This window comes from Ostrinia nubilalis, chromosome Z (assembly GCF_963855985.1).
Source record: "Ostrinia nubilalis chromosome Z, ilOstNubi1.1, whole genome shotgun sequence".
Taxonomy (NCBI): domain Eukaryota; kingdom Metazoa; phylum Arthropoda; class Insecta; order Lepidoptera; family Crambidae; genus Ostrinia; species Ostrinia nubilalis.
This window is the reverse complement of record NC_087119.1, coordinates 13500339-13527632: the sequence shown is the minus strand read 5'-3', so window position 1 is coordinate 13527632 and position 27294 is coordinate 13500339. Positions and strand designations below refer to the sequence as shown.

Sequence of the window (27294 nt, the reverse complement as noted above, 5' to 3'; positions counted from 1 at the left end):
ACTAGTCAATTAGTGGAAGTCATCCCTCCAATGGGCCACTCAGAGATCCTTCCAAGGATAAATATAGCATCGTTCCAGCTGCCAGTTCCGCTCGGTAAATTGCACACCGAGATGAAGTGTAAGTGTGTCGGAGCTCGGACGCGCTCTCGGCATGGCGGTGGTATACTTCGACTGGCTGGACTACCTCGTCTTCGGGGCCATGCTGCTCATGTCGGCCCTCATAGGGGTCTACTTCGCGTTTTTCGCGCGGAAGAAACAAAACACCACCTCCGAATACCTGATGGGAGGCAAGAAAATGGGCATGTTTCCCATATCAATGTCACTGATTGCCAGGTACTTATGACCCGCTTGCGATGCACTCTAGCCTACGATTGCGAATTATTACTGTGCTTTCTTTCAGCTATATCTCCGGAATCTCACTGCTGGGTCTGCCAGCTGAGATGTACACATACGGGACGCAACTGTGGACTATTGTGCTGTCGGAATGGGCGGTTTCTTTGACCATAGCTATCATTTATTTACCTGTATTCTACAATTTGCAAATAACATCAACGTACGAGGTAAATATTTATTAGTAGTTTAAGTGTTTTATTTGAAAAACTCCGATAATTTAAAAAATGCATAAATTTTTATGCATATATGTTTTTGCTATGTAACTTATTGCGAATTTTTCCCCGCTTTATATTTTATAATTATTTTCATAACTAAAAATGTTTTTAATTAATTCCTGAAAAAAGGTAAATAACGTATCTAATTTGTGACGTTGTTGACCCAATAACATTTTATTAATTAAATAATTATACTTTTCAGTATTTGCGGTTGAGGTTCAATCAGAAAGTTCGTCTCTTGGGGTCAATAATCTTTATTATCAAGATGATGCTATACATACCGATTGTTATTTACGTGCCTGCTTTAGCGTTTAGTCAAGGTAAAATATTGAGTAAATTAAGTACACAATAATAGTGCATTGTGATGAAAGTGTGCTAAGTTAGTTAATATAGTTTTACAGTAAATATGGTGATAGAGTTTAGAGTGTAATAACAAATGTTTAGGCGTTACATTAACTTTAACGTTTTTCAGTATGTTTGCGAAGAACGAAGCCAAAATAATATAATAATTGATACATTGTTTGCTTCTAATTTGTCAAATATCACACCAATGAATTGCTATTTGGATCTTTTAAAAGCCAATTTACATTAGGTAGTGCGATAATGATAATGCAATTTGCGTGTGTAATGGGCATATTAAGCATATAGCTGCATTATGAATTTAAAACGCTACAATAACACCAGTTTATTTGCAAGTGTGCTGAAAAACAACTACATATACTCGTATTTGAAAAAAAATTGAGATGCGACTATTAACGCTAAACAGCATTTAAAAAAATAAGAAAATAATGTTTTTTTTTACAGTGACTGGAATCAACCTTCACATGATTACTCCAATTGTGTGCATCGTATGCATTTTCTACACTACACTGGTGAGTAACTTGTACCTCTTTGTCGCGATGTCCGAATGACCTTATTTTATCCCCCACTCGAACAGACAAATTGCTACTAGTCTTCGTGCTGTCTCAGATCGAGGTCAAGTAAATCAGACTTGTCGGGCAGTGATGGAATATTTTTAATTTAACCCCTTTACCAGTCAAAGGTAATACAATAACCATATTATTTTTAAAGTTCATGATTAAAAGAATACAAATTTTGAAATTTCTGGTGTTCTGCATTTTTGTCTAACGACCAACTGCATTAACCAAATGATTTGATTGAATGCGGCGGAACACAGTTGGTTTTTATTACAAAATTTTATGACCTAATTTTGTTTAAGATTTCATTATATTAATTTGAATTTAAAAATATTTCGTGTCAGGTTTTGTTCTTAAAAAGAAGATTAGTAATTTATACAAATTACTAATAGTCCCGTTAACCCCTCGTGATAGATTAAGGGTTAAATTACCATGACGATTTTTTGTAACTTTTGTTTTTTTTTATTTATAGGGTGGACTGAAGGCAGTAGTATGGACGGACACCTTACAAACGGTGATGATGTATTTTGGAGTTGTATTTGTACTTGCGTACGGTACCTGGCGCTTGGGAGGCATAGGAAATGTTATTGAGATAAACAGAAAAGGAGACCGTCTTGACTTTTTCGAGTAAGTAAATTTTTATTACGTGTTATTGGTCCCATACATAAACAATCGCTGTTTATCAAATGAAACGATTTTTGAAAAAACCTACATTACATAATTTTATTCAAGTCTCTACATATTACGGTCGCTAAGTACCTACATGTGACCACGTTTTTCAGGGTTTTTTAGAATTCATTCCTTAAAAGGGGGAAATGGGGTGACAAAGTCTGAAAATCAACATGGTTCAGTGGGTCGCGAATTACGAAAACAATACTCAATATTCTGGGACAAAACGAAATTCACAAAATATAAAACAAGGAATAAGGCGCATTTTTCAAGTCTTTATGTTATGATTCATATAAATCTTTCAATTTGGTTAACAGATATGGGCGTTGCTTTATGGTCATAACGGTACAATAAAAAATGTGTCCTTTGTTCTCGAAAAGTCAATTTAATTTTCAAATCTGTTTCAGTATGCGTCTAGACCCGACTATCCGGCACACATTCTGGACAACCGTGTTTGGGAATTATTTCAGCTGGCTCGCATCTTGTTCTGTTAACCAGGCTATGGTCCAGCGCTGTCTTGCTTTGTCTTCTTTAAAAAGAGCTCGCATGTGAGTACAATAAAGTATTTACCAATTACCTCTTTGATTCTTTTCTCTCAAGATGTCTCGCGTAAGGTATCTAATTATTTTGTAACATTGAAGAAAAAATAAATGGTTTCATTGTGTTAACTAATCACTGTAGTTGTTTGATTACTTCTTGTTAAATTACGTAGACTTTTTTGAACATTGAGTCAATAATTCCAGAACAATATTCATAATGGCAGCAGGCATATTCATAATAGTATCACTGTGCTGCTACACCGGTCTCGTGATCTACGCCACTTTCGCGGACTGCGACCCTCTGTCAGTAGGATCCATCAGGAAGAGCGACCAGCTGCTGCCTTACTTTGTGATGACCATAACGGGGGCTATACCAGCACTACCTGGTATATTTATGAGTGGGGTGTTCAGCGCTGCTTTGAGGTACGAATTTGTGCTTTAAATCTGTGGCTCATTTTCAGCTGGACTTCGGTAATACAGCTAAATTAACTATACTGAGTGACTATTCACCTAGAAACTGCACTAGTCTCACCCATATGGGTAGTTTGAACAGTAAACTTGTAGGTATTACTTGTACTAACCCGTCATTGACGGTATTTTCTTCCGAAAAGTTTTATAGATATTTTTAGCGTCAATAATAATTGTCCCACTGAAAACGGTGATCATGTTTCACTTTTTTTCTTGTCATTGAACTTTCTAGAATTTTATTATGAACGTAGCCACGTATAATAAGACACGCGGAAATGTTTTAAAAATCTTGTTTGAGATTAAAAATTGTATTTTTTATTTGTAGCTCTATGTCAACCGGTTTGAACTCTTTGTGTGGCGTAATTTTTGAAGATCTCATAAGGCCTGCCTACGACAAGCCTATTTCAGAAAAAACAGCAAGTTTTATCATGAAGATTATCGTCGTGGTTATAGGTTTGCAATCGTATTTGAACATGTTAATACTTTGACTATATTAACTTCTCTATATTTAATGTATTTTGTGTTTTCAACAGGGGCTACGTGTGTAGCGTTAGTATTTTTGGTGGAGCACATGGGAGCGCTAATACAGGCAGGAAAAAGTTTGGCTGGGATTACTGCAGGCAGTTTGTTGGGCCTATTTTCTATGGGACTCTTTCTGCCATGGACTAACTCTACGGTACAGTTTTGTATATAAATACTTTGCCCTGGTGTTATCGCTGGATTCAATATTTACTTAACTATACTTCCAAGGCTTCGTTAAAAAAATCACTTCATTCCTGAAACCCAAGTGAATTTGCTATGAAATTCAACTTTGAAGTTGAACTTGGGAATCAACAAATAGTCAATTGAGTTTGCGAACTAGTCACTAGTTTTTTTTGTTATACAGCACTATGTTTTACAGCTTTTAAAAGATATGTCAATTAACTAGCGGTGTCAATCAAACCTTATTGGGTAAAATTTCAGGGAGCGTTAGCCGGTGGGATAACTTCCACCCTTCTCGTTGGATGGATCTCGATAGGCACGCAAGCGGCCATGATACGAGGAGACATCGTGGTTGTCCCGAAGTCGGTGTCCGTAGCGGGCTGTCCCGCGAATATGACCACCTTCACCACCCCCATGCCGTCTACACAAACTGTGGAGTTTGACCGGTAATGTTACATTTCAATAACTTGTTATCGTATGGTAATGTACATGTACTGTATATGTAATGTAACTGTCCTCACCATAAGGTTGTCTGGAAGAGAACGCTTCATAGCGATAAGACCGCCTATCTCTATCATCTATTAAACGTAGACCTAATATTAGGTTTTTCAAATAGTCGAATGTTCTAATAATGTTGAAAATATTATGTAGGTACCTAGTACATATTATTTAAACATGTCTGAAAGAACGAGGTAAACAGTTGATTTTAAAACGCATGCAACATGAAAACATCATGATGTCAGATTCTAGAAATGGGGTAATGTTATACCTACAGCCGTGCGATGCAACGTGAGGCTGCGATCAAAATTCTAATACATTTATTGTTGGTCCCGACTTGCGAAGTTGATATAGTCGTGATGAATTATTCAAAAGTGTGTGATCACCGCTGCCGTAATACAATAAATATAGAATCCATTGTTTGTTATTGTTTCTGCAAGATTTAAAATATCTGGAGCAAACTGAAAAATACTGAAGCTTACCTGAAAACTCCTATTCATTAACTTACCTGTTGTGATTTTGATATTTTCTTATAATTTGATTGCCACATTATCGTTGCTTGTATCCTTACCACGAGTTCGGAACCTAAAATGAAATGTAATTATTATTGTGCATAACAAACAACAAGCTTCAGGAGAAGATCCGGAGCTGAAAACATTAAGTTTTCTCCGATGGTGACCAACACATGAAACTTTTCATTATCTTCAGATTAGACTTGCCGACGAAACCATTTGAATGCATCAGAACCAGCCCACAGTAAAGGAGTCGAATATCATTTCATTGAGTTTAATGGCGGTATCGTTCTGTTCCAGGTCAGGCACGTTCTTCCTGTACCGACTGAGCTACTTGTACTACACGCTGGTCGGGATGACTGTGTGCGTGTTTGTCGGCGTGGTAGTGTCGTATTTTACGCAGCCCAACGACCCTGCTTTGGTAAGTTCCCTGTTAAAATCACCCTCTTATGAGTCCTAAATAATCGTTTTTATTTATGTGTTCCCACGGGAACGGGAATTAGCTGAAAAATCCTTTTGTATGAAAAATCTAAACCGCGTAAGATAGATGAAAGGGGTAAAACGGGATCCACGCGTACGAAGTCGCGGGCGGCCGCTAGTTATTTAATAAAATAAATTAATAATATTGTGTGGCTGGTATACATTTAGTATGGAGGCTGAAAACATTGAATTTTCGGATAGATCCAGTTAATTCTGTAACTACTCTGATACTGTCCTATTACTGATACCATTAGAAAGAGCTCGTGAAGCACTTTCAGGATCAGTAACCAGTTTTTCGATATCTTGATCGAGTGAGATCACTTATCGTTTCCACCCTGTATGTATAAGACTAGCTTTCCTTCCGCCCCGCGTCTTCGCGGAACTTTTACGGAACCCTATTTTTTTCCAAAATAAAATTTAGCCTATGTTACTCGTGGATAATGTAGCTTTCGAATGCTGAAAGAATTTTTAAAAATGATCCAGAAGTTTTTGAGCCAGAGTTACAACCAAACAAACAAAGTTTTCCTCTTTATAATATTAGTGTAGATATAGCATCGTACCTATAGTCTAAAGTCAAAACGCTGTATATGCTGTAAGGATTCGGGCATGGAGTCAATATTGGTAAAAATGCCATCTTAACAAGTAAGTTTGGCGACTCTATGATTAGATTTTATGTTCAACAACTAGCGGACCCGACAGACTTCGTTGTCTTCGTTCTGTCAAAAATATTTGGAATGTCGCCTACATTGCTTAGACAACAGGGAGTGCTTGTAATTTAATAAGAACTTCATGGAATAGCAATAAAGTTCAAAAAACCATCCTTGGACTTCAACGAACATTAAAAAAAATAGTTGGTAAAATTGGTCCAGGCGTTGTTGAGCTATGCGCTTGCCAACACATTTTGCGATTCATTTTTATATTAAAGAAGATTATCTTCAAGTACATTTCCGTTTTACATTCCAACAAAGTTGTCCCTCATTTTGTATTTTGTAGCTTTCATTGAGATTCAGATTTGGGCAAGTAGATATACAAATATTTAACCAAATTCATGTATGCACGCTTGCACGCTAAACAATACAAATTGAATTGATTAGATTAAATAATGTTAAAACGCTCTCCTAATACATTTATTTGACGTGGAGAGTTTCACTTTCCTGATGGTGACAAATGAAAAACGGTTGTGAACACATCGAATTACCTACCAATTCATTGATTGATCTCATATAAAATCTGTCATTAGTCTGGTCAAAAAAGACATTTCAATTAACTGACAAGTATTCGCATACAGCCATTCACGTAATATAAAAATATTCGCATAGTGTAAGTTTACACTAGCATATATCCATTTTCATTAACTATACATATAATAATAACTCTAGGATCTGACTTCATTCTATCTGGCAGTAACAAAAAGCTAGCTACCTACTATGATTTCATTTTATAGGCTGAAGATACCGTCATTTACGACCATACTATGATTGTCATTTGTTTACATAGCATTTGTGAAAAGATTTATACAAAAGATACAACTGACCTTCAATAAACCAAATAGGTACACAATGAATGCGTCCGTTCACGACCCAAGAGTTCGTTCACGTCTTTAATTTTAGGTCATCTCAGATCCCAACATAAATCTTCTGCAAAATCGTGCCAAGTCGCGATTGAGAATTTATTGAAAATGATGTAGAGTGTGAGAAAATAAGCCTTATATGGGAATATTTATACTTAATGGTTGTTTAATAACTATATGTAAAAGGATTTTCAAAGGACATGAAGCCGGCCAGCATTATGAGAAAGTTAAAGGTTGGTAGTAGATACGACAAGATTTTCACTATTAATTGATACTGACATTCGCTTAATTGCGTAGATACACAATAACATTATTTTATTATCCAGGAAAACTTACTCTATCTAACAGTTTTCATAAAATAATTAAACGTAGCATCTACTTACGTTATATTCAACTATTAGTGTCGGGATATCTGAATAAATGAACTTATGTGATCCACTAGTACTTTAGCAAGACAATAATGAAGGACAACAATAACTTAAGACCGTCAAGCTGACACTGTGCTCCCACTGAAACAATCCCTGAAAAAAATATTGCACAGCGTAGTAAAATTTATGCGGGTTGCAGCTCAAGGAAAACTATTGAGTAGACCGAACTGACATTTACATATTTGTTGAATGTATGAACAGGGGTTTCTTTAACTTATTGTACTCACATAAATGTGTTTTAATAGGAATTATCATAAATGAAGAAAAAAGTGTGAAAACAATGTTTATTTTGACTTCATACGTACGCTGATTGAAATTTTTTTATGGATTTTGTAACAATCCTTACAATGTCTCGGTATTTTTATCTTTACCACTAGGGACAATAAAAATGTGTGTTGGTCTTGAAAACAAGTAGAAAGCTTTTTGGGGTCCTATTAGATGCATAATACCTACTTTATCCAGCGATAAAAAATATCACAAGATATTTTTTGTGTAGAGTTTAATTCTCTATCACCGATAATGAAAGGGAAATGTCATTTTTGCATTCTTCTTCCTTCTTTTTTAAGACCTTGAACTTTTAAAGTATAAAAGTTGTGAAAGCATGAATACACAAATTATGGCGTTAATATCAGCCACCAACCTCAAAATTGTAAAGTTAAGACTACATTGACTGAACTATGAAACCAAAAAAATGCTTCAGAATTTTTCCAGTAAATAAATTCAAATTTAAATTCTTTATCAATGCTATTCCACACGTTTAAGGATGTTCTACGATTACATTTTAGGTACAGTATGGACCCTGTCGGGCCAAGCAAAAATTAGAAAAGATGAGGACGTAGATTTTTAATGTAGGTAGGTAGGTAAGTATAATAAAATAGGTACAACTCTAATGATTATTTCATTATTACATGTTAGGTGGCTCATAGATTGTCTTAAGGTACTCTTGAATAGTATAGTAACTTTTTGCTATAAGCATATCTTTGTTATTTTTTTAATCTTTTTCTGTACCTCTAGTAGGAAAAACTTTCGAGTTCGTTTCGTTGCGTATTCAAAGTGTCATCGAAAAATTTTGTATGAAAAATTAAACAGCGCCCCCTATATTATAGCCGCCCTAGGGGGCGCTGTTTAATTTTTCATACAAAATTTTTCGATGACACTTTGAATACGCAACGAAACGAACTCGAAAGTTTTTCCTACTAGAGGTACTGAGCTGTTTTTTGCTGTAGTTGACAACTTGTTTAGATTTTTACGCCCATAATAATGCTAAATGCAGCAGGACTTGGCAAGAATACTGCCGCGCTACTAGATAGCATGCCAGTTTTGATTAGGCTAATTTATTTTAAGCACACCTGGGGAATCCATTTGAAGCTCGTCCTGTTTGTTCATCCGTTTTTTGATTTGTCAGTTTGTAATCTACTTTAACACCTATTATTGACCTCCTACAAACATTAATTCTGGATGATCATTTGTCATTTGAAGAGTTATTTATTACTAGCTTTTCGCCCGCAGCTTCGACCGCGTGTAATTTTGTCTGTCACAGAAAAACTTTATCGCGCGCGTCCCCTTTTCAAAAACCGGGATAAAAACTATCCTAAGATGTACTTTCCCGGGACTCAAACTATCTCTATGCCAAATTTCATTTAAATCGGTTCAGTAGTTTAGGCGTGAAAGAGAGACAGACAGAGTTACTTTCGCATTTATAATATTACTTAACTTGTTAGATTGACAAATAAAAAAATACATGTCCAATATTTTTTAATAATATAATTGACGGATTACCTAATGTTTTTTTTTAGAAAACCCTATTGGACACTAAGTAACATGTCCTATTATGTCCCGGTTCCAGGTGCACCGTGACCTGCTGACGCCGGTGATCCACAGCTGGCTGCCGCCGCAGAGCCCGGGCTGCCGGCGCCCGCGCCTCACGCAGCACGACATCGAGCTGCACGCGCGCGATTTAGACCACCTGAGCGTGCGAACGCCTTACACAGTTTGTATATTCCTACTCTAGCATCATGCATGAGCCGTATATTCCAGCAGAGAAGAATATGACCAACTCCGCGACTTGTTGACGGATCCACAGCTGGCTGCCACTCGCGCCTTACGCAGCACGACATCGAGTTGCACGCGCGCGATCTAGACCACCTGCGCGTGCGAACACCTTACACAGTTTGTATATTCCTCCTACTGTGCATGAGCCATGATTCCAGCAGAGAAGAATTATGACCAACCCCGCGACCTGTTGATGGATCTACAGCTGGCTGCCACCCGCGCCTTACGCAGAACGACATCGACCTACACGCGCGCGATCTAGACCACCTGCGCGTGCGAACGCTTTACACAGTTTGTATATTCCTCCTACTGTGCATGAGCTTTGATTCTAGCGGAGAAGAATAGGGCCAACCCCGCCATCTGCTGACGGATCCATTGAGCTGCACGCACGCGATCTAGACCACCTTTTATAATGCGAACAGCTAGGGACTGAAATTCACTGCCTGCTGCTGTTTTTCCCGAACACTATAATCCAGGCCTTTTCGTGGCGAGAGTGAATAGGCACTTACAGGGCAGATATTATGTGCCATCCTAAACTGCATCCCACTTAACACCAGATGCGATTGTGGTCAAATACCTGTCCTGTTATGCATAAAAAAAACCTACGCGTGCGCACGCCTTATTCGGTTTGTATATTCATACCCTCGCATCAATACCATAATATATCCCAAGCATGAGCCATGAGCCATATTGTTCCATTAGACAAAAAATAAAACCACCTGACCGGCCAATGCGCGAGACATGGACCACCTGCGCAGCTGCGCATGCGCCTTACACAGTTTGTATTATTCATATTCTAGCGTCATTAGGTGTAGTTCCGTTAGAGGAGGGTTAAAATAGGGCCACCTCCACTCGACCTGAGAATGTTGTGAGAGGCGGCTAAGGGAGAAATATGCGAACATCAGGTCTCCCTAACTCATGTAGCCAGCGTGGAGAGTGTTGGCCAAATCGTCCCTTTGCGAGAGGGTCAAGTTTCTGCAGTGGAGACACCTCACTATTGCACGGTTTGATAAACACAACGTAAGAATGAGCACTTTTCAGGTTTCTCATTTGTAAATATCTTCTGAATTTTAAAGTGGCTAACTCTAGCTGAGATTACCTCGTCTTTTTTTAAATTATGGTAATTTATTTTTGTGGAGTGGACGAAATCCTACTTTCTAAACCTAAATAATGTAGCATCTTAGTCACAGATAGTATAAGCGATTGCATGCATAATAAATGCCCTTTTGATGTGGTGGATTTTATCAATAGTTTACTTTCTCTAACTATACTAAATGGGTATCTAGTTACGTAAATCATACGGTTTTCACTAGGTTTGTTATTAAGAGTTTTTCTTACACTACTCTACTCTTTTCTCTACTCCTAATTTAACTATGATACCTATACTAACACCGCCGCTCGTAACTCGTAGCATTTTGTAGTAATTTTCGTAGCACTTTGCGTAATTAGTGGTACACGTGGAAATAAGTGTTAAACTTTTAATGTTTCGTTTCAGAAAGTCGAAAGCACCCAAGACGACGACTTCGTGTCTCACCGGAACAACAACAATAGCTAATACAACAGGCAGACCGCCGATTAGCCTAGGTTAGTTAGTAGTTAGAAAAAATCTGTGTTATAAAACGGTGACTACCTTTGACTATATTCTGGACCAAATATTATAATAAAGAATTTATTTTTATGTGGCTGTATTGATTGTCGATTGATAACGTGATATGTGCAACCTGCTTAGGTACAAATGCAGGTGGCTCTAAAAATAACTCGGTGTGGTTTAATATTTCAAAAGTTTCACAAAACGGTAAACTCAAGTTTTAACTCAGTTACGATTTTTTTTAATTTTGTGTTTAAACTGCAGTAAAATTTAAACTACAGCTAATTAATTAATGCATTATCTGCCTGATATTACTAATAAACATTTCTAATCTTGAAATCACAAGCATACTCTGCTCATGCGCTACTTCCCTCTTGAGACAATTAGGATCAAACAGAAGTCAAACACTCGTTAGTACTGCGACATTGCGTGTTTTTGCTACTTGGCAATTAACGGATGTGCATCTGCACCGAGTGTTCTTTTTTTTAACTTTTAGTAAAAGAACCGAGATTTATAGTAAATATAGTAAACAATAATAAAAACTAATAGCATGGGGTCACAAATTTCTAAAACTTGAGTTAAATTAGTTATGACCAAAAAACTGGAACACTCCATCCAGACATGTCAATAAATTTGCATAGTCTAAATCTCAGAAAGTACTTACTCTGTGATAACCATTATTATTTTAGAATTTAATAAAGAATTTCTTAAATCTTTTAAGAAATTACCAATTCTCTAGGATGTCATATTTTGCAGATTAATGGCGGTTTAAACGGATCACTCAATTCATTACTTGTCTAAACGGAGTGGTCTACAAAATGTGCGTATGATCGAAGAATTACTTAAATATAACATTTTTATCTTGTAGTTTGACTCTTTCGCGAATTCGTAAAATAGAAACAATGGCTCAAAAAGCTTAACCTTGAAAAATAAACGAAAGGAGATTTTTTTGAAACGTTTGAACTGAGTGTTCCTTATATGCGGCTTTACAAATTGATATTTACCTCTTCCTTTGAAGCAATTTAGATCAATGTTTTTTACTTTTTTGTTATTGAAACATGAAATATCGTCCGTTGCTATAAACTATATGCTTTAGGAGGAAATACATTTATATTTTTTTAAAGGAGGTAATGTGGTAGGGTGACCAGAATTCATTATGTTTAATAAAAGACCGTTATTTAAATTAGAAAATGTGTTTTATTCAAGTACTTACATTAAAATAATTAAAAAGTAATAATAAAATGAAAAATTTTTTTGTATTTAGCTTATAATTTTATTATTAAATTCTTTTTTAGGGTTCCGTACCTCAAAAGGAAAAAACGGAACCCTTATAGGATCACTTTGTTGTCCGTCCGTCCGTCTGTCAAGACCCTTTATCTCAAGAACGCGTGAACGTATCAAGCTGAAATTCACATGAAATACTCAGGTCTATTGTCCCTTTAAGCTGTGAAAATATAAAACTTCTAAGCCAAGCCAATCAAAAGATACAGCCGATTATGTCGATATTTTCAACAAATTTTCGACACTCGCAAAGGAATCAAAACCTACAGGATACTTCCCGTAAACTCAGAATCTTGAAATTTGGCATAAAGCATTGTCATATAATGCAAATATAGGAAAAATTGCGAAAATTTCATTTTTTTAGTTATATAATATAATAAAAATATTTTAATAAAATGAAACTTACTACCTTATTTCTCACGAACGAATAAAGGTATCCAATTGAAATTTATACCAAATACCTAGATCTATTGTCCCTTTAAGAAGTAAAAAAATCAAACTTCTAAGTTAACGCGATCAAAAGATACAGCAGTTTATACCGACACCTTAGACGAATTTCCGTCACACGCTAGGGAATCAAAACCTACAAGGTACTTCCTGTGAACTCAGAATCTTGAAATTCGGCACGAAGCAACGTTATATAGTACAGATAAAGGAAAAATTGCGAAAATGATAAATTTGAAGTTATATAAAATTTAAAATATTATTTTTGCTTACATGACATAAAATATTTTTTTAATAATTATAAACTTACTACCTACCCTTTTTCACATGAACGCGTAGAGATATTAAAGTTGAAATTCATATCAAACACTTCTTAAATCTAATTGCCTCTAAACTGTGAGAAATTCTAAATCAACGCAAAAATTCAAAACGCTGAGGTAGGTACCTACCTATAATGCAAATATAGGAAAAATAAATAAATAAATAATATTCAGTAACGTCATTTTCAATCCGTCTATTTTACTCCAAGTTGACATCAATAATAAAAAAGCGAACATCGAAAATCAATAGATAATAAAAAAAACATAGCGTGAAAAAGTATACATATCGTCACTGGAAATATGAATTGCTGTAAGGGACAAATCGCAACTTTTCAATATATTATTACAATCTCGTAAAAAGCAGTGTGTGTGTGTGTGTGGGCGCGCGTGTGTGTGTGTGTGTGTGTGTGTGTGTGATGGCGTGTGCGTGTGTTTTGCATATGATTGTATTGTATATGCATAGAAAACTGAACTGCATTCGACATTAGCACCAAATACATAGTCGCTTTATAATAAATGCCGTATAAGAGGGTAGTTAAAAATATGTCCCATAAATAAAAAAAATCATGTCTGCCCTACAATATTAGCTCCTGTAAAAAAATACAAATGGATTTTCTCTTAAAGTATATAGTTTATAGCAACGGACGATATTTCATGTTTCAATAAAAAAAAAGTAAAAAACATTGATCTAAATTGCTTCAAAGGAAGAGGTAAATATCAATTTGTAAAGCCGCATCTAGGGAACACTCAGTTCAAACGTTTCAAAACAATCTCCTTTCGTTTATTTTTCAAGGTTAAGCTTTTTGAGCCATTGTTTCTATTTTACGAATTCGCGAAAGAGTCAAACTACAAGATAAAAATGTTATATTTAAGTAATTCTTCGATCATACGCACATTTTGTAGACCACTCCGTTTAGACAAGTAATGAATTGAGTGATCCGTTTAAACCGCCAATAATCTGCAAAATATGACATCCTAGAGAATTGGTAATTTCTTAAAAGATTTAAGAAATTCTTTATTAAATTCTAAAATAATAATTGTTGTCACAGAGTAAGTACTTTCTGAGATTTAGACTATGCAAATTTATTGACATGTCTGGATGGAGTGTTCCAGTTTTTTGGTCATAACTAATTTAACTCAAGTTTTAGAAATTTGTGACCCCATGCTATTAGTTTTTATTATTGTTTACTATATTTACTATAAATCTCGGTTCTTTTACTAAAAGTTAAAAAAAGAACACTCGGTGCAGATGCACATAATTAACGGTTATCGATATCGGAAAAGTACACAATGTTTGCATCAATCTTGTTATTCTTGAATGTCAAATAAAAATTACATCCTCCAAATGTATCCAAAGTATGCTTTTAAGTACTTTATAATGTCTGAGTTCGATCGAGCGAGTAGATGTGTTTCTAATTTAATAGAAACGTGGTGAGGATTTTCCTAGATATTTATCTAACAGTCTGGTAGAAGCAAATTAAAGCTTCTATAAACTGATCAGGGATAATCAAACAAATAATAGGAAATAAAAATCTATATATTATATTTAATTATTCTTACAAACTGTTAAATTACGTCATATTATTATGTACAACATCTCATAACCAAGACATAAATTAACAGATTGACGGCACATTATCAAATACTTTTTGGCATCAAATACTTTCATTTATTTATGTATTTCTTGCTTCACTAAACTTGAGATTTTATTAGAGATTCAATGATTACTTACGTAAACAGAAATGTAATATTTTCCGGGTTCCTTTTGTACTAACTAAACTTTCAGCGAACGATACAGATTAAACATAACACTCTAGAAACCTCTAAACTACCAAAAATAAGAGCTTCAACTGTTTTGATTTCAATAACTCTAATAAAAAATAGCTCACGTAATATTAAAACGAAATAAAATAAAGAAAATTCGTCACGAACAGTTGGCTGTAAATAAAAAACGGTGTTTCTATCCGTGCAACTGTTCTGCTCACTCGTCAGCTCGCACTCTGGACATGGCCGGTGAGGCACAATAGTTCTGCACAGTTCTGTTAGCGTCCGGCACTGGTGAGCTAGTTGAGCTCCGTGCGCCGGCACGTGCGCATGTTGACGGGGAAGAACACGTTGAGCTCGATGAGCGTGGCCAGCACCAGGAACATGGCGTACATGGCCAGGCACGCGCGCCCCACCGCCGCGTCCAGCTTGAACTTGTTGAACCAGAACGTCAGGTACAGCAGCAGCAGCGTCGACAGCAGCGATATCGCTGAGTACTCCAGACCCATCGAGTTTATCTTCACCTGTGGACATTCCACGTGTTAACTCACAATCGCTTAACAACACCGAAACGCAATCAAACCAAACAATATTCTTAGTCAAAATACTCAAATAAAACAAAAGACAATCGCCTTGCAAAACGTTATGATCACAATTCGCATCGCGAGCATTATGTCAAGAGGAAGCGTTCGCAGTGTGAACTGATTATACCCAAAATAACATTATGATCTAACCCAATAATGTCCCGGTTCTGCTGGTGTGAGTGACGCTTTGATTAACCACGGGAGCCCAAGACATAATAATATGTCAAATGTGTTTGATCCAATTGAATTACTTATTCCCATCGAGCCATGTCCTGTAAACAGAAAATTCTTTATGATGAACGACACACCGTTTCGTGAATCGTGGCAACATGTTGCAAGAATTTACGTATGAAAGAAATACTAGGTAGAATTTATTTCAAGGATTGTGTGCATATTTTGAAAATTAGTGCTGCTGTTTTAAAGAATACTAAATAAATATATTAGGACAATTTCACATAGCGCCAACTAGTCCTAAAGTAAGCAACTATTATTGCTTGTGTTATGGGTGCTAGCTTATCGGATATACTACATAAATATTTTTTTTTAGAATATGTTTGTTACCCTGTTTGGCGACTATTACGCTAGAAACAGCTTCAGGAACAGAGGTCCCGGCAGCCAAGAAAGTAATGCCCATTACTGAGTCTGGTATCATTAACGTATCCCCTGAAACGTACATTCCAATTTAATTAAAATTACATCTCACATAGTCATCTTGAGACAGTATTTTTTCACTCTTACCAATTATCGTTATCATCCAAGCTACTATGTAGGATAATGACCCTATCCAAACGATACACATAATGAAAGTCAGTGGGAACCAGTTCTTGAAACGAGGTTTTTCACAATCAGGAATTGTAAACAAAAATACTAAGTGAATTGGCCAAGTAACGATCCAAGTAGTCTGAAATATAAAAATAAAATAAATTATTTGTAGCTGTAAAGGTATACGATTAACATTTATGAGGCAATTTCTGTCAATTGTGTTGAAGTTAAAACGCTGCAACACTTTCAATAAAAATATGTAATACCAAATTAATTTATTAATTGGACAATAATAGCACATGCCGTAAATTGCTGAATGAAACCCAGGTCAGTAGTTGTAGAGTATGGCGCAGTTGTAAGCTATTTCCTACCTTGGTAATACAACTCCTGCCGCTCGGCCATTTCCAGAGGGAGTGTTCATACTCATCTACAGGGTCTTTATCTCCCACTTCCAGATTTTGCTGGCCAGTATTTTCTTCAGTACAAGCAATTTCCACGTCATTGCTTTTGTGTTCGACTTCAATGTCAACGATTTTGTTCCTCTCATCATCACTGACCTTCTCGGTTCGCAACGTATCACCACTTTTTTCATTTACATCTGGGTAAAGAGGTAATGCAGCTTTTATATTTCCGTTATGTTGATGATGCTCCATAGGTACATCATCTTTATTTGTAGTTGAAGGAGGTTTAACATCTTTCACTTCTGGAAATTAAGTTAGTAAAAAGCAGCTTAATCCAAATCTCCCAATATAAAAGTTAAGTAGTTAATTACACATATTATCAGCTAGGTATATTGAGAGCTTTAGAGTTTAAAATTACGATAAAATTAAAAGGTTTATACCATTATCTGTAGTTGTAGCGGCGTCTTGCTTCTCATCCTGATTTTTAAACATTCTGGCCACACATTTCCAACTCCCTATAAATAATAAACACAACATTATACACATAACATTGAGTATTTTGTAGAGTTGAATTGTTTTAGAACAGTTATTAAAACACTGCCCCACGGTTTCTGAATAGATTTTTAATTTGAGCGTGCTCATTTTCTACATAAGTGTGAACTTTTTATATTAAGGTCAATACAGGCCAACGGTACTAGAAAAATAATTTTGTCGAAACAAGAGCAAGGTAAAATTATCTAGGATGATTCAATCTGGATATTTCCCTCCTCAAAATCGTGAATCAATTTCAATTTTCGGTTACATACCTTTAGCAAAGTTTTGAATTGACTTGTCGTAGTACATGACGCATATGTAGACCCCATAGAGGGACACGAGGAGGAAGGCCTCGTACCACTGCACGTATTCGTCGTGCATGATGCAGATAAGTATCGAGACCGTGATGCCGTACGCGAGGCAGTCCCTCGTGAGCGGCCACCAATCCAGCGGTACTACCTGGAACGCAACATACCACCAAACATTTAACATCCACATTGAATAATAATATACGAGTAGGTAATTAGCCTATAAATCTTTTAAAGAATTTTCAAAATCATGTTAGAAACTTAGGTAGGTGAGAGAACGCGTAAACTGTTAACGCCGCGCTCCCTTTGAAATTTTAATATTGATTTAATGCCCGTTTTCACCATCAATCCCTAATTTTTAAGTGACCTCTATGGTAACACATAACAGGAATTTTGTTTACATAGGGTTCACTTAAAAATGAGGGATTGATGGTGAACACGGGTATACCTAAGTCTCTCAAGATATACAGAGAAAATAAATATGGCACAGCTAAATCGTAGAATCTTCTTCGGCAATGAAGCAGAATACTGGTACACTCAAAAATAAAAACATCCTTCTCATCCTGAGCTCTAGAAACTTTCATAGCAAAGTTGCTAACTGTTAACATAAACGCTGTATTGTAGGATGATTTCGTGCGTCAAGTCGTCACACGCAATACGCTTTAAAACGTTATGTAATTAAATTAGATATTTAAACAAAATATGTAAGTACTATGGATGAATTCTAACGATGACTAACTGAATAGTAAGAAGGTATAGCGAACTTTAAATACTATCTTCTATGTGAAAGTTGCATGGACTGTTTGACTCGGGAGTACTTTGACAGATTCACATGACGCGGACGTAGTAAAAACCACTCCTAAGTAGTGGTGATAATAAATAATAATAAATATCCTTGGACATTTTACACTTAGTCCCTAACTAAGCAAAGCTTGTACTATGGGTACTAGACAACGGACATAAACATACTTAAATACTTTTAGAAAACAGCCAGACCCGTCACAAAAATTAAAATGTATCATTTAAATTTCTGTCCGGCCGGCCGGGAATCGAAATCGGGACCTCTCGGCTTGGTAGTCGGTTCTGAACCACTACACCAAACGGCCGACGTGTGAACACAGACGACACAGTGGTGAAGCCTATGTGTTACAGAAATAGTGAATCGATTCATGCATGATAGACAGACGGCTTACCTGGTTAACTCAGAAACCAAGCAATAGAAAAAGTGCCAAAATGAATAACAAAATCCGTGTTTTCATACCGTCTAATTGGGAAGGATCATTAGATCATAGATCAAGAAAATAGTCAGAGATCAGTACCTATACTGGATATTATGAATCAGAGGACCAATTCGAGTTCCATTTACATCATCGTATAAAACTTTTTGTCAATAAACAAATTTTAATTTTAATTTAATTTAATCATCATTTCAGCCATATTAGGTCGTCCATTGCTGAACATAGGGGGAAACACACCCCCAAAGGGATCCCCCTTAGATTTACAATCTGTGTTGTTTTTACTTTTAAAGGAATGAGCTGTTCCACCTATGACGACAGAAGCCCGTGGCTAATAGATTCACATAGGTACTTAGGTTGTAAATAGAAGATATATCTAGGCTGAGTGAAGGGTCGTTAGCTGATAGAAGAAATACCTAGACTGAATAATAAATTAATACTTAGTTTAAAAATCTAAAAACACGCTTTTAATTACTGCACTAAAAGGCTCCTGGACATCATCTAGCACAAAAGTGGTCGAAAAGACAAATTCAATGAACCCAAACTCGATGCGATTCCGCCGTTTCTTTTAGGAGTTCCTATGGCTACCTTCCAGTCCCATCATCAGACCAGTTCGATGGTACCATAATATTACTAATTTACATAATATAATTGCCAAGTTTCATGATGATACTAGTACAAGCTTTGCTTAGTTTGGGACTAGAAGCGTAGTGTAAAATGTCCAGGGATATTAGAAGTGCGTGTAATTCAGATTCTTGGATTCCATTACCAAGCTCGCACTTATTGCGTGTCATGTAAGCTATAAATTACCGTATTTTATTGAAAAAGAGGCTGACAAAGGTGACTGAGTTTCTTCCGCCACTTCTTCTCAGCACCAGCCAAATGTTGTCCCGAAGTGGTGGTAAGCTATATTTGGGACGTGTATAAGTGCCCTAGAAAGGGCCTATGTACTGAATAAACTATTTGAATTTAGTTAGTTACACCAGGCCTATTCATCTCCGCGAGTTTACATCGAAAACAAAACACGCACGATGGTCCACCTACAGGATACTATTCGACAAGGCCTCACATACGAGCGAACATTGACTCACGCACGCGTATTCTTGTGTATGATGGAAGAAAATAAAGAAAATGGTGTACTATATACTGTGCAGTATTTAACTGCCTAAATAATAATAAAAACACAGAATGTACTTTTTTAAGTTGCCTCAAGACATTGAGAGGTAAATAAGTAGTTAATATTCATGCTAAATCATGTATTTCCTCCGCCATTTTCCGCAGTTTAGCACCTCACGTCACATCATTTTACCGAAGTCAGCCCTATAGCTTCGGCGCAGTGCCGATCACTGACGTTTGTCAACAAAATGGTGCTTGACTCTTGAGACAGGCTAAATTACACCATATTGTTAATGACATTGAGCATACATTTTTTTAAATACCTTCGCGAAGTAAAACTTCTGTACGTAGTACATAATATTATTCTGTGGTTACACGACGACACCTAATAAAAGCGTGTTAAAAACTTTAAATCGATATTTCTTACCATTCCCGCGCCAATCCCGCAGCACGCCGCCACCGCTAGGATGTTGAACACCGCGGAGCCGACGATGGTGCCGACGCCGATGTCGCCCTCGGTGATGAACGTGCCGATCACGTTCACGAACAACTCCGGCGCAGACGTCGCCGCCGCCATGAAGGTGGCTCCCGCCACGTCGTTCGTCATGTTCAGCGCTGCAAATGAATGTTGCAATATGAAAAATTGGCTAGGGTACTAAAAAACTAAAAACTAAAACTCATTAAAACTCATTTATTTCTGTAAATAGGCTTAAAAAAAGCACTTTTACTTGTACAGCAATTTATTATAAGTACTGTGGTGAAATTTTAAGAACTGAAACTGTATTGGTCATTGAACCAATAGACAAAGAGCTAGTGAACGCCAGACCTACGTCATTTTATAAAAGCTGAAAGTTTGTCAGCGTATGCTCCCAATATAGGATATTATAATGTTGGTGAATTATGAAGTTTGGGTCTTCGTGGCTTTGGGAGCTACCCTAAAAAAATTGTCTAATTATATCCTATATTGGGAGCATACGCTGACAAACTTTCAGCTTTTATAAAATGACGTAGGTCTGGCGTTCACTAGCTCTTAGTCTACAAGTTCTATTACGAAATATTAGTTATTAACTATTAAATTACTCTTACGTATTTTTCAGCTTCACACAATAATACTGCAGCGAAAGGTATATTCCCAATGAAAATGTTTGTAAAAACCTTCAATATCAAAACCATTATCTTCCCAAGTATTATTTCGAACATAAGAATCATAGTCAAGATGGACCGACACCAAAAAATTGTTTGGTGTTGTTAACAAGTCTCGAAGCTGCTTCTACACAATATTTTTGGCGTATTTTTTTCGCCCAGACGAGATTAGTCATGAAAGTAACAAGACTCTGTCTTCACCTTAATAATATCCTAATGCAATTCATACGAACATCACCACCACCCACGTCTACGTCCTGCCAGTTTATTTTGTACCTTGTTTGTAACCAAGCAATTTATTTGTTACAACGCAGAAGTACATACACTGGCTTCGTTCTAACACAGTTATTTTAGGATTAAGAGGTATCCATTACATCTAAAGTAACAAGCGTGATACATTATAGTTAAGGTACGTGCAAGACGCCATGAGGACTCTGACTCGGTATGACACAACTGAATAAGTGTTATAAAAGCATCAACAATAACACATAACCATCTTTTTGCGCTTTGTAATTTTTATTTTCTCTTCGTAATACAGATTACGTTATTGACGATAGACGGTTCATTGTTGCTTGCTGCACAAAAACTCTTCTCACAAGCGCACAATGAGCCCGGCCGCTGCGTTACATGTGGTCTGCTGCTCTGTACTTGTATATTTGAGTACTTAGCTTTGTTTAGTTTGTAACTATCATACGATTCAATCCAGTCATTGTAAAAAGATATTTTAGTGATAATTAGTCTCATGTTGTGTTCTTTTTCTCTTTTCTCCTTGTATCTTTCTCCTCTAATTTCATACCATGTCCCATTTCATGTTGGTATTTTCTGACGTTACAATTTACTCGTACCGAACTAAGCTTTAGAAACGAAGAAAGCTTTACAACTGAAAGAAAAGCTCTCATTATACATTATGTATTATACCTACATATTATGAAAGAGAATAGACAGGAAAATATCTCGTAATTACTCGATATGATCTTATTTACCTAATAATAATATTTACTTATAAAGGAACATAAAATGCTTCTCTTTGATTTATGTATTTTTATGTGCCTTATTTACGCAGGTGAATACACTCATTAAAGGTGACAACTTTTATTATGATAGGAAGATCGCATCTTAATTGCTTCTTTAAACAAATTGAATCTTTTTCTATACAGATAAAATCAGTGTTATTAATCAGTTTAAAGTATGTACTTATAGTAAATACTTATTGTACGTGCGGTAGGTACGAAGCGTCGGTAAATCAGTTCCTACCTACATTAATTATATTATTAACTTGAATCAGCCGATATCTCTCGAGATATTATAGGATTTAAATAGCTTGGCTGAATACACTATACGAGTAAAGCTATAAAACTAATTATAGATGGCAACCCGAAAAATTATGGAATTTGCCGAGTTAATGTACAATTGTCCTGCCTGCAGCGAGAACGGTGTAATCCGTGTAATAGGCTGATTGCTTACCATGACATATCCTGTCGACGGCGGGCACGAAGAACTTGTCGCAGACCACGGCGAGAGCGATGAAGAGGTACAGCGAGAGGAGAGCGTGGACCACGATGGCGCCATGCTGCCGCTGCAGCTCCGTGAAGAGCCCAGAGGGGAAGTCGTCAATGGCCGGCGGCGTACAGTTGCGCAGATACCCATCTGGAAACGCAAATTGATTCACTGTAATGAATACAGTAAGGCGATAATTGCATAACGCTGATGGCATTGGACTGCCAATTTGAAAGCCACTAGTTGGATCCTGTCTTCTACTTTAAATGTAATATTTCTCCTAGCTGGAGAGGCTAGTGTAATTTGTGCAATATAGCATACAAATATTTTAGTAATACCAGTAATACCACTAATTAACAATAGAGCTAAATTACATTTTATTACGTTGTTGTTATTACTTATAAACAAAATTAGATACAAAAGATAAATTCCATATTTTTTTTCTCAGATTTTATGTTCGTCCGAACAAGCTCTATAAAACCGTTAGCCTCGATTAGTTTCAGGACATGCTGATTTACTGCTTTACAAATGTGAGGTTTTTAATAGGTAGTAGGTACAGTCTATTTTTTCTTGACTTATCTAATAGTAGGTAAAACTCGTACTTAAAGTAGGACTTTGTGCCAATACTTAACTGCTCAGATAAATTTTTATCTGACCATAAAATAAACAAGTTAATCATCAATTCGCTGAGGTACATAATATATCTTAGTCCTTTACTTTTACAACAAAATTCACTACTACATATTACTGTAGGTATAGGTATGAATGAATACGAGACACGTGCAGAATACAGGCTGATAAAAACGCAAACAAACATTAATATTTTTATGTGTAAAATTTGAAATGAACATAATATTAACTAATGCAACAATACTTCTCTAAGGGCTAACTAAAATACCCACGTACCTACGTTATTGTACAATAAAAAATGCATACATAGTATCTTTTAGCTTGATCATTTTGAAACATCATGTAAAGTATTAAGAACACTTACTTACATAAATTAATCGGGAACTTCTCTATAATAATATCTAGTTACATTGTTGTAACTATTTACCTGTATCTTAAGTGTCGGCTGATTACCTCTATTTTAATATTTGCATTACATAATAACACAATCTTAATGTTTGATGAATAAAAATTACACTATGCAACACCAAAAAAATCACTGATACCCTGAGTGATGATTCGTATTAGGTATACTTAGTAAACAACAGAAAACAAATTCATAACTTTGTATCACGTCCCAAAACATAAATAATAGAAATCTTACTTTATTTACGTTCCGCAACATTTGGTTGAGGGTAGTTATAAAATTTTATCATTGATGTGTACAAAAGTCATCAGAACAATTAGATTACTCATAAATCTACAAAATGCCGCGTGTTTGTGTTAATTCTCCTGACTTATTTTGTTACGTTTGTGGTCAATTTACTCCTAAAAGTGAAAAGAAGCCAATTTCGCCTCTGTTTGAGACGTGTTACGAAGCTTTTTTAAAATTGCCATTAAAAATAAAGACAAATCGTGGGTGCCTAAAATATGTTGTTTAAAATGCATGGGTGGCTTTTGTCGACGTTACAAGACATTTCCTCGGCAATCACAAATCACCAGATTTTCATGAAAAAATTAACAGGATGCTGGATGCGTATCACAAACTAGGTTGCAATATGTCATTGAAAATTCATTTCTTACACTCCCATTTAAGTTTCTTTCCGGATAACATAGGTTCAGTAAGTGATGAACACGGAGAAAGATTTCATCAAGAAATAGCAGTGTATGAGAAGCGTTACCAAGGTAGATGGGAGCCAGCGATGCTTGCAGATTACTGTTGGAGCCTTCAGAGGGATACTGACACTACTGACCATAAGAGGAAAGCCAATCGTTAAAAAAATTTTTTTTTTTTAATGTAGAATAACAATCTATGTCCATATTTCGTACAATTTTAAATAAAATCAATAAATGCGTTTCACTAATAAACTTGATGTGATACAAAAAATTTATTTCAATATTTCAAACAGTATTAAGGTGGTGAATCATAATTACATACTGTGAACCCAGTGATTTTTTTTTTTAATTTGTTGCATAGTGTTATCGACTGTGGAAGTAAAACAAGCTCCCTTCATCAATTTCATCAATGATTCAGATTTTGAACATGTAACATGATTGATTAAATACAAGTTAATTTTGATGTGATATAAAAACAACCCTTAATAAACACCGTTTACGTACTTTTAGTGGCAACAAAAACCATGTCGCTCTTGACAAATAAACACAATTGCGGTACTTCTCAAAACGGCTCCCGCAAATAGCAAAGTCAACAAGAAGATCGTGGACAAATTGGCTCAAACGACCACTGCACGGCGTGTTTAACCGAATTAACTGATTTTACAAAATACGACGTGTCGTCGGGAGCCGGCCACTGCCACTGTGGCTCTTTTACCCCGATGTTATATGCCAAAATGTGCGTGTCACATCTCGTTTAGACACTCGCTCGTCCAGAGTGCACTGTGAGGAAATTGACAGATCAAAGAAGGCAGGAAGTCCGCATTAACGTCGCATAAGTCGTCTTTCGATTCTCTCGGCCTATTCGACGGCTTCGAGCTTCAAGATTGCTGCGGAACAGATGCGTTTATGTAACAGTATTTGTCATTATATCTTAGTCCAGTGTGTGTCTCTAGATGCTTTTACAATGATTTAAGAGCACACTAACATAGATTTCAAAGGCTAACGGTAATTAGTTGTTACTGGACCGTTGGGTTTTTGGCAGTGCAGGATATTGATTGTATAGTTATTGGACAGTGTCGTCAGCAGTCACGTGAAGGCCGGCAGACTCAACCTTGCGAGCTGCCCTGCGCCGCCGCCAATTGACAATTTGCGCGAGGAGCGACCGGATGAGGCGCCGAGTCGCTCCTGCCTCCCCCTTCTAACTTGACGAATGTCGGCTGCCTCTATCTGATAGCCGCACAGAAAATTTACTTCACCATACCTAGATACTTTCTTAAAACTTGCGCGCGGTCACCTGAAACGATTTATTCAATGCCGTGGTCCATTGTCAGACTACACGGCACACTTCGCATAGAACGCTGCCCAACTGACGTAGCGTCATAGGTAGATGTATTCAAATAGCAATTAGAGATCATGGCAACAAGGACCCTCTTTGAATATTGAGCTAAAAATAGGTATCGATGCAAGTCCGAAGTCAATTATTGACATTAACCACGATTCACAGTGACCTCTATGGTAGTAGGCGGGCCCTCATACGTATGCTAATTAGGTACTTCTGGGTGTAACGTATCGGTCTTCACTGGGTTTGTTTACTTTCATATTTAGCTAACGGGCTCTTTGACAGGTTAACAAACATGAAATTGGCGAACAGTTAATATACAGGGTGTCCCAAAAACAATGGATAACCAACCATACAACTATCGATGGGCCTCCTCAAGATCACTATAATATTCGTATCAAAATTTTGACCTTAGTAAAAATATCACAGATTTAAAGACTTTTATTTTAGAAAACTGGCACTTTTGATTAAATTTTCTCATGAAATTCAACTAGATAGTTCCAAAGTATTTTAAAAAAGAAGAAGAAAAGGAAAATTTAAATCGTAATCTCGCATCGGAATCGCAGGTGTCAATTTTATAAAAATACAAAAAAAACTTAAAAATCTCGATACCGTGATATGGTTACCTGGTCAAAATTTTATATTAGAGATACCATAGTGAGGCTTATCGATAGTTACAAGGTTATTCATTGTTTTTGGGACACCCTGTATAGGGTAGTTGTGCCATACTGATATCTAATATTAACTAGCGGGCATTGGTTATGTTCATGTCGGATGCCAAGTAGGTATATGGTACATAGAATAGATGATACAATCGACACCAATTCGGTAACAAAAGCTACGGGCAATGAATAAAGATCACCAGCCACACCCTCTTTCATGAATGTTCAGCTCATCTCTATGCGAACGAAAACAACAAACTATCTGGCTATGTAAATTGTACCGTCGCATAAAATTGGAGTTCACTACTCACCTACAATGATTCCTGAATAGTTTCCCTAAAGCTGAAGACGTCAAACAAGTCAAACATAAAAAGCATACCTGTTTGAGAAACCACGACGACCGATCACCCATACTTACGGCACCTCCAGTCCCTGAACCCGCGGAACTCCTATAAGACTAGTCACAATCACTATAACTGGCACTGGAAACGCTTCCTCAACTTCATTGAAGTCACTCCGCTATATTGAGTGACCTAGCCATTTGGTGAGAATTGGACGCACTTCCGACGTCCATGGAAGAAGTGCTGCATGGTGGCCGGTGCAACGAGAATCTGTAGTTACATCCTTGGCACGCATCGAAGTCAGATCCTTAAACTCGCTTCCACAAGAAAATGCAAGACAGTGATCGTACCTCGATCGGAGGTGTTCATATTGTCGTGGTGTTGCGTGGAGCGCGACGCAGGCGACCGGGGACGTCGCCAGTGGCGTCCGAATGCCACTGCTCACGCTCAAACGGACATAATGGACCCGCCGGAGAGCTCGTCAAAAGAAGAATACGGGGGCCAATTATTTATTTCCATACAATACACGTAGGTACGTCGGGCAGCGCGCGGGCACAGTACGGGAATGATCCCGCGCCCGCCGCGCCAGCATCGCTCGCCATCATCGCCGCACCTTCGCACAAAATAATGTTTAAGAGCATGACTATTATTTGTAATTGGAAACTCTACAAACCGACTGACCTATCAGTCGGGCAGCTTCATCAATTACCTAAATTGGGTTTACGACGATCCGTAATTCGTGCAGTCAATTTTATTAGGTGCTTACTTAAGTCATGGTAGGTATTCACATTTTTTATGAAATGCAGG

General features: G+C 36.7%; 2 protein-coding genes across 3 annotated transcripts; one reads left to right on the top strand and one right to left on the bottom strand.

The window, feature by feature from the left end:
• The first annotated feature begins 98 nt into the window (after positions 1-98).
• Positions 99-11121, top strand: LOC135086669 (sodium-coupled monocarboxylate transporter 2-like). The gene is made up of 13 exons (XM_063981440.1): positions 99-333; positions 401-560; positions 811-928; positions 1413-1480; positions 1998-2152; positions 2602-2742; positions 2938-3156; positions 3527-3654; positions 3735-3877; positions 4165-4349; positions 5214-5334; positions 9238-9381; positions 10939-11121. The coding sequence occupies exons 1-13, from the start codon at positions 152-154 to the stop codon at positions 10996-10998; spliced, it is 1824 nt and encodes a 607-aa protein (XP_063837510.1). The 5' UTR covers positions 99-151; the 3' UTR covers positions 10999-11121.
• A 3474-nt stretch (positions 11122-14595) lies between these two features.
• Positions 14596-27023, bottom strand: LOC135086670 (sodium/potassium/calcium exchanger 3). Of its 2 annotated transcripts, none has more exons than XM_063981442.1 (10): positions 26838-27023; positions 22388-22570; positions 20208-20395; positions 17394-17580; positions 17028-17102; positions 16558-16784; positions 16163-16325; positions 15986-16087; positions 15575-15696; positions 14596-15364 (listed from the first exon to the last, which is right to left on the bottom strand). In XM_063981442.1, exons 1-10 carry the CDS (start codon positions 26854-26856, stop codon positions 15140-15142), a joined length of 1491 nt encoding a protein of 496 aa, XP_063837512.1. In that variant the 5' UTR covers positions 26857-27023; the 3' UTR covers positions 14596-15139. The 2 variants fall into 2 exon arrangements, with proteins under 2 accessions (XP_063837512.1, XP_063837511.1); XM_063981441.1 differs by having other exon boundaries at positions 16558-16889; positions 26838-27021.
• Between the last annotated feature and the right edge of the window lie 271 nt (positions 27024-27294).

Excerpts from the sequence above, each read along its gene's own strand:
- LOC135086670 (XM_063981441.1), bottom strand. Across the intron at positions 20,396-22,387 it reads CGTCGACAGGATATGTCATG|CGCTGAACATGACGAACGAC; the intron begins GTAAGCAATCAG and ends ATTCATTTGCAG. Across the intron at positions 16,326-16,557 it reads GCAGGAGTTGTATTACCAAG|ACTACTTGGATCGTTACTTG; the intron begins GTAGGAAATAGC and ends TTTATATTTCAG.
- LOC135086669 (XM_063981440.1), top strand. The coding sequence starts at position 152 with ATGGCGGTGGTATACTTCGACTGGCTGGACTACCTCGTCTTCGGGGCC. Across the intron at positions 3,655-3,734 it reads GATTATCGTCGTGGTTATAG|GGGCTACGTGTGTAGCGTTA; the intron begins GTTTGCAATCGT and ends TGTTTTCAACAG. Across the intron at positions 9,382-10,938 it reads GCGTGCGAACGCCTTACACA|AAAGTCGAAAGCACCCAAGA; the intron begins GTTTGTATATTC and ends GTTTCGTTTCAG.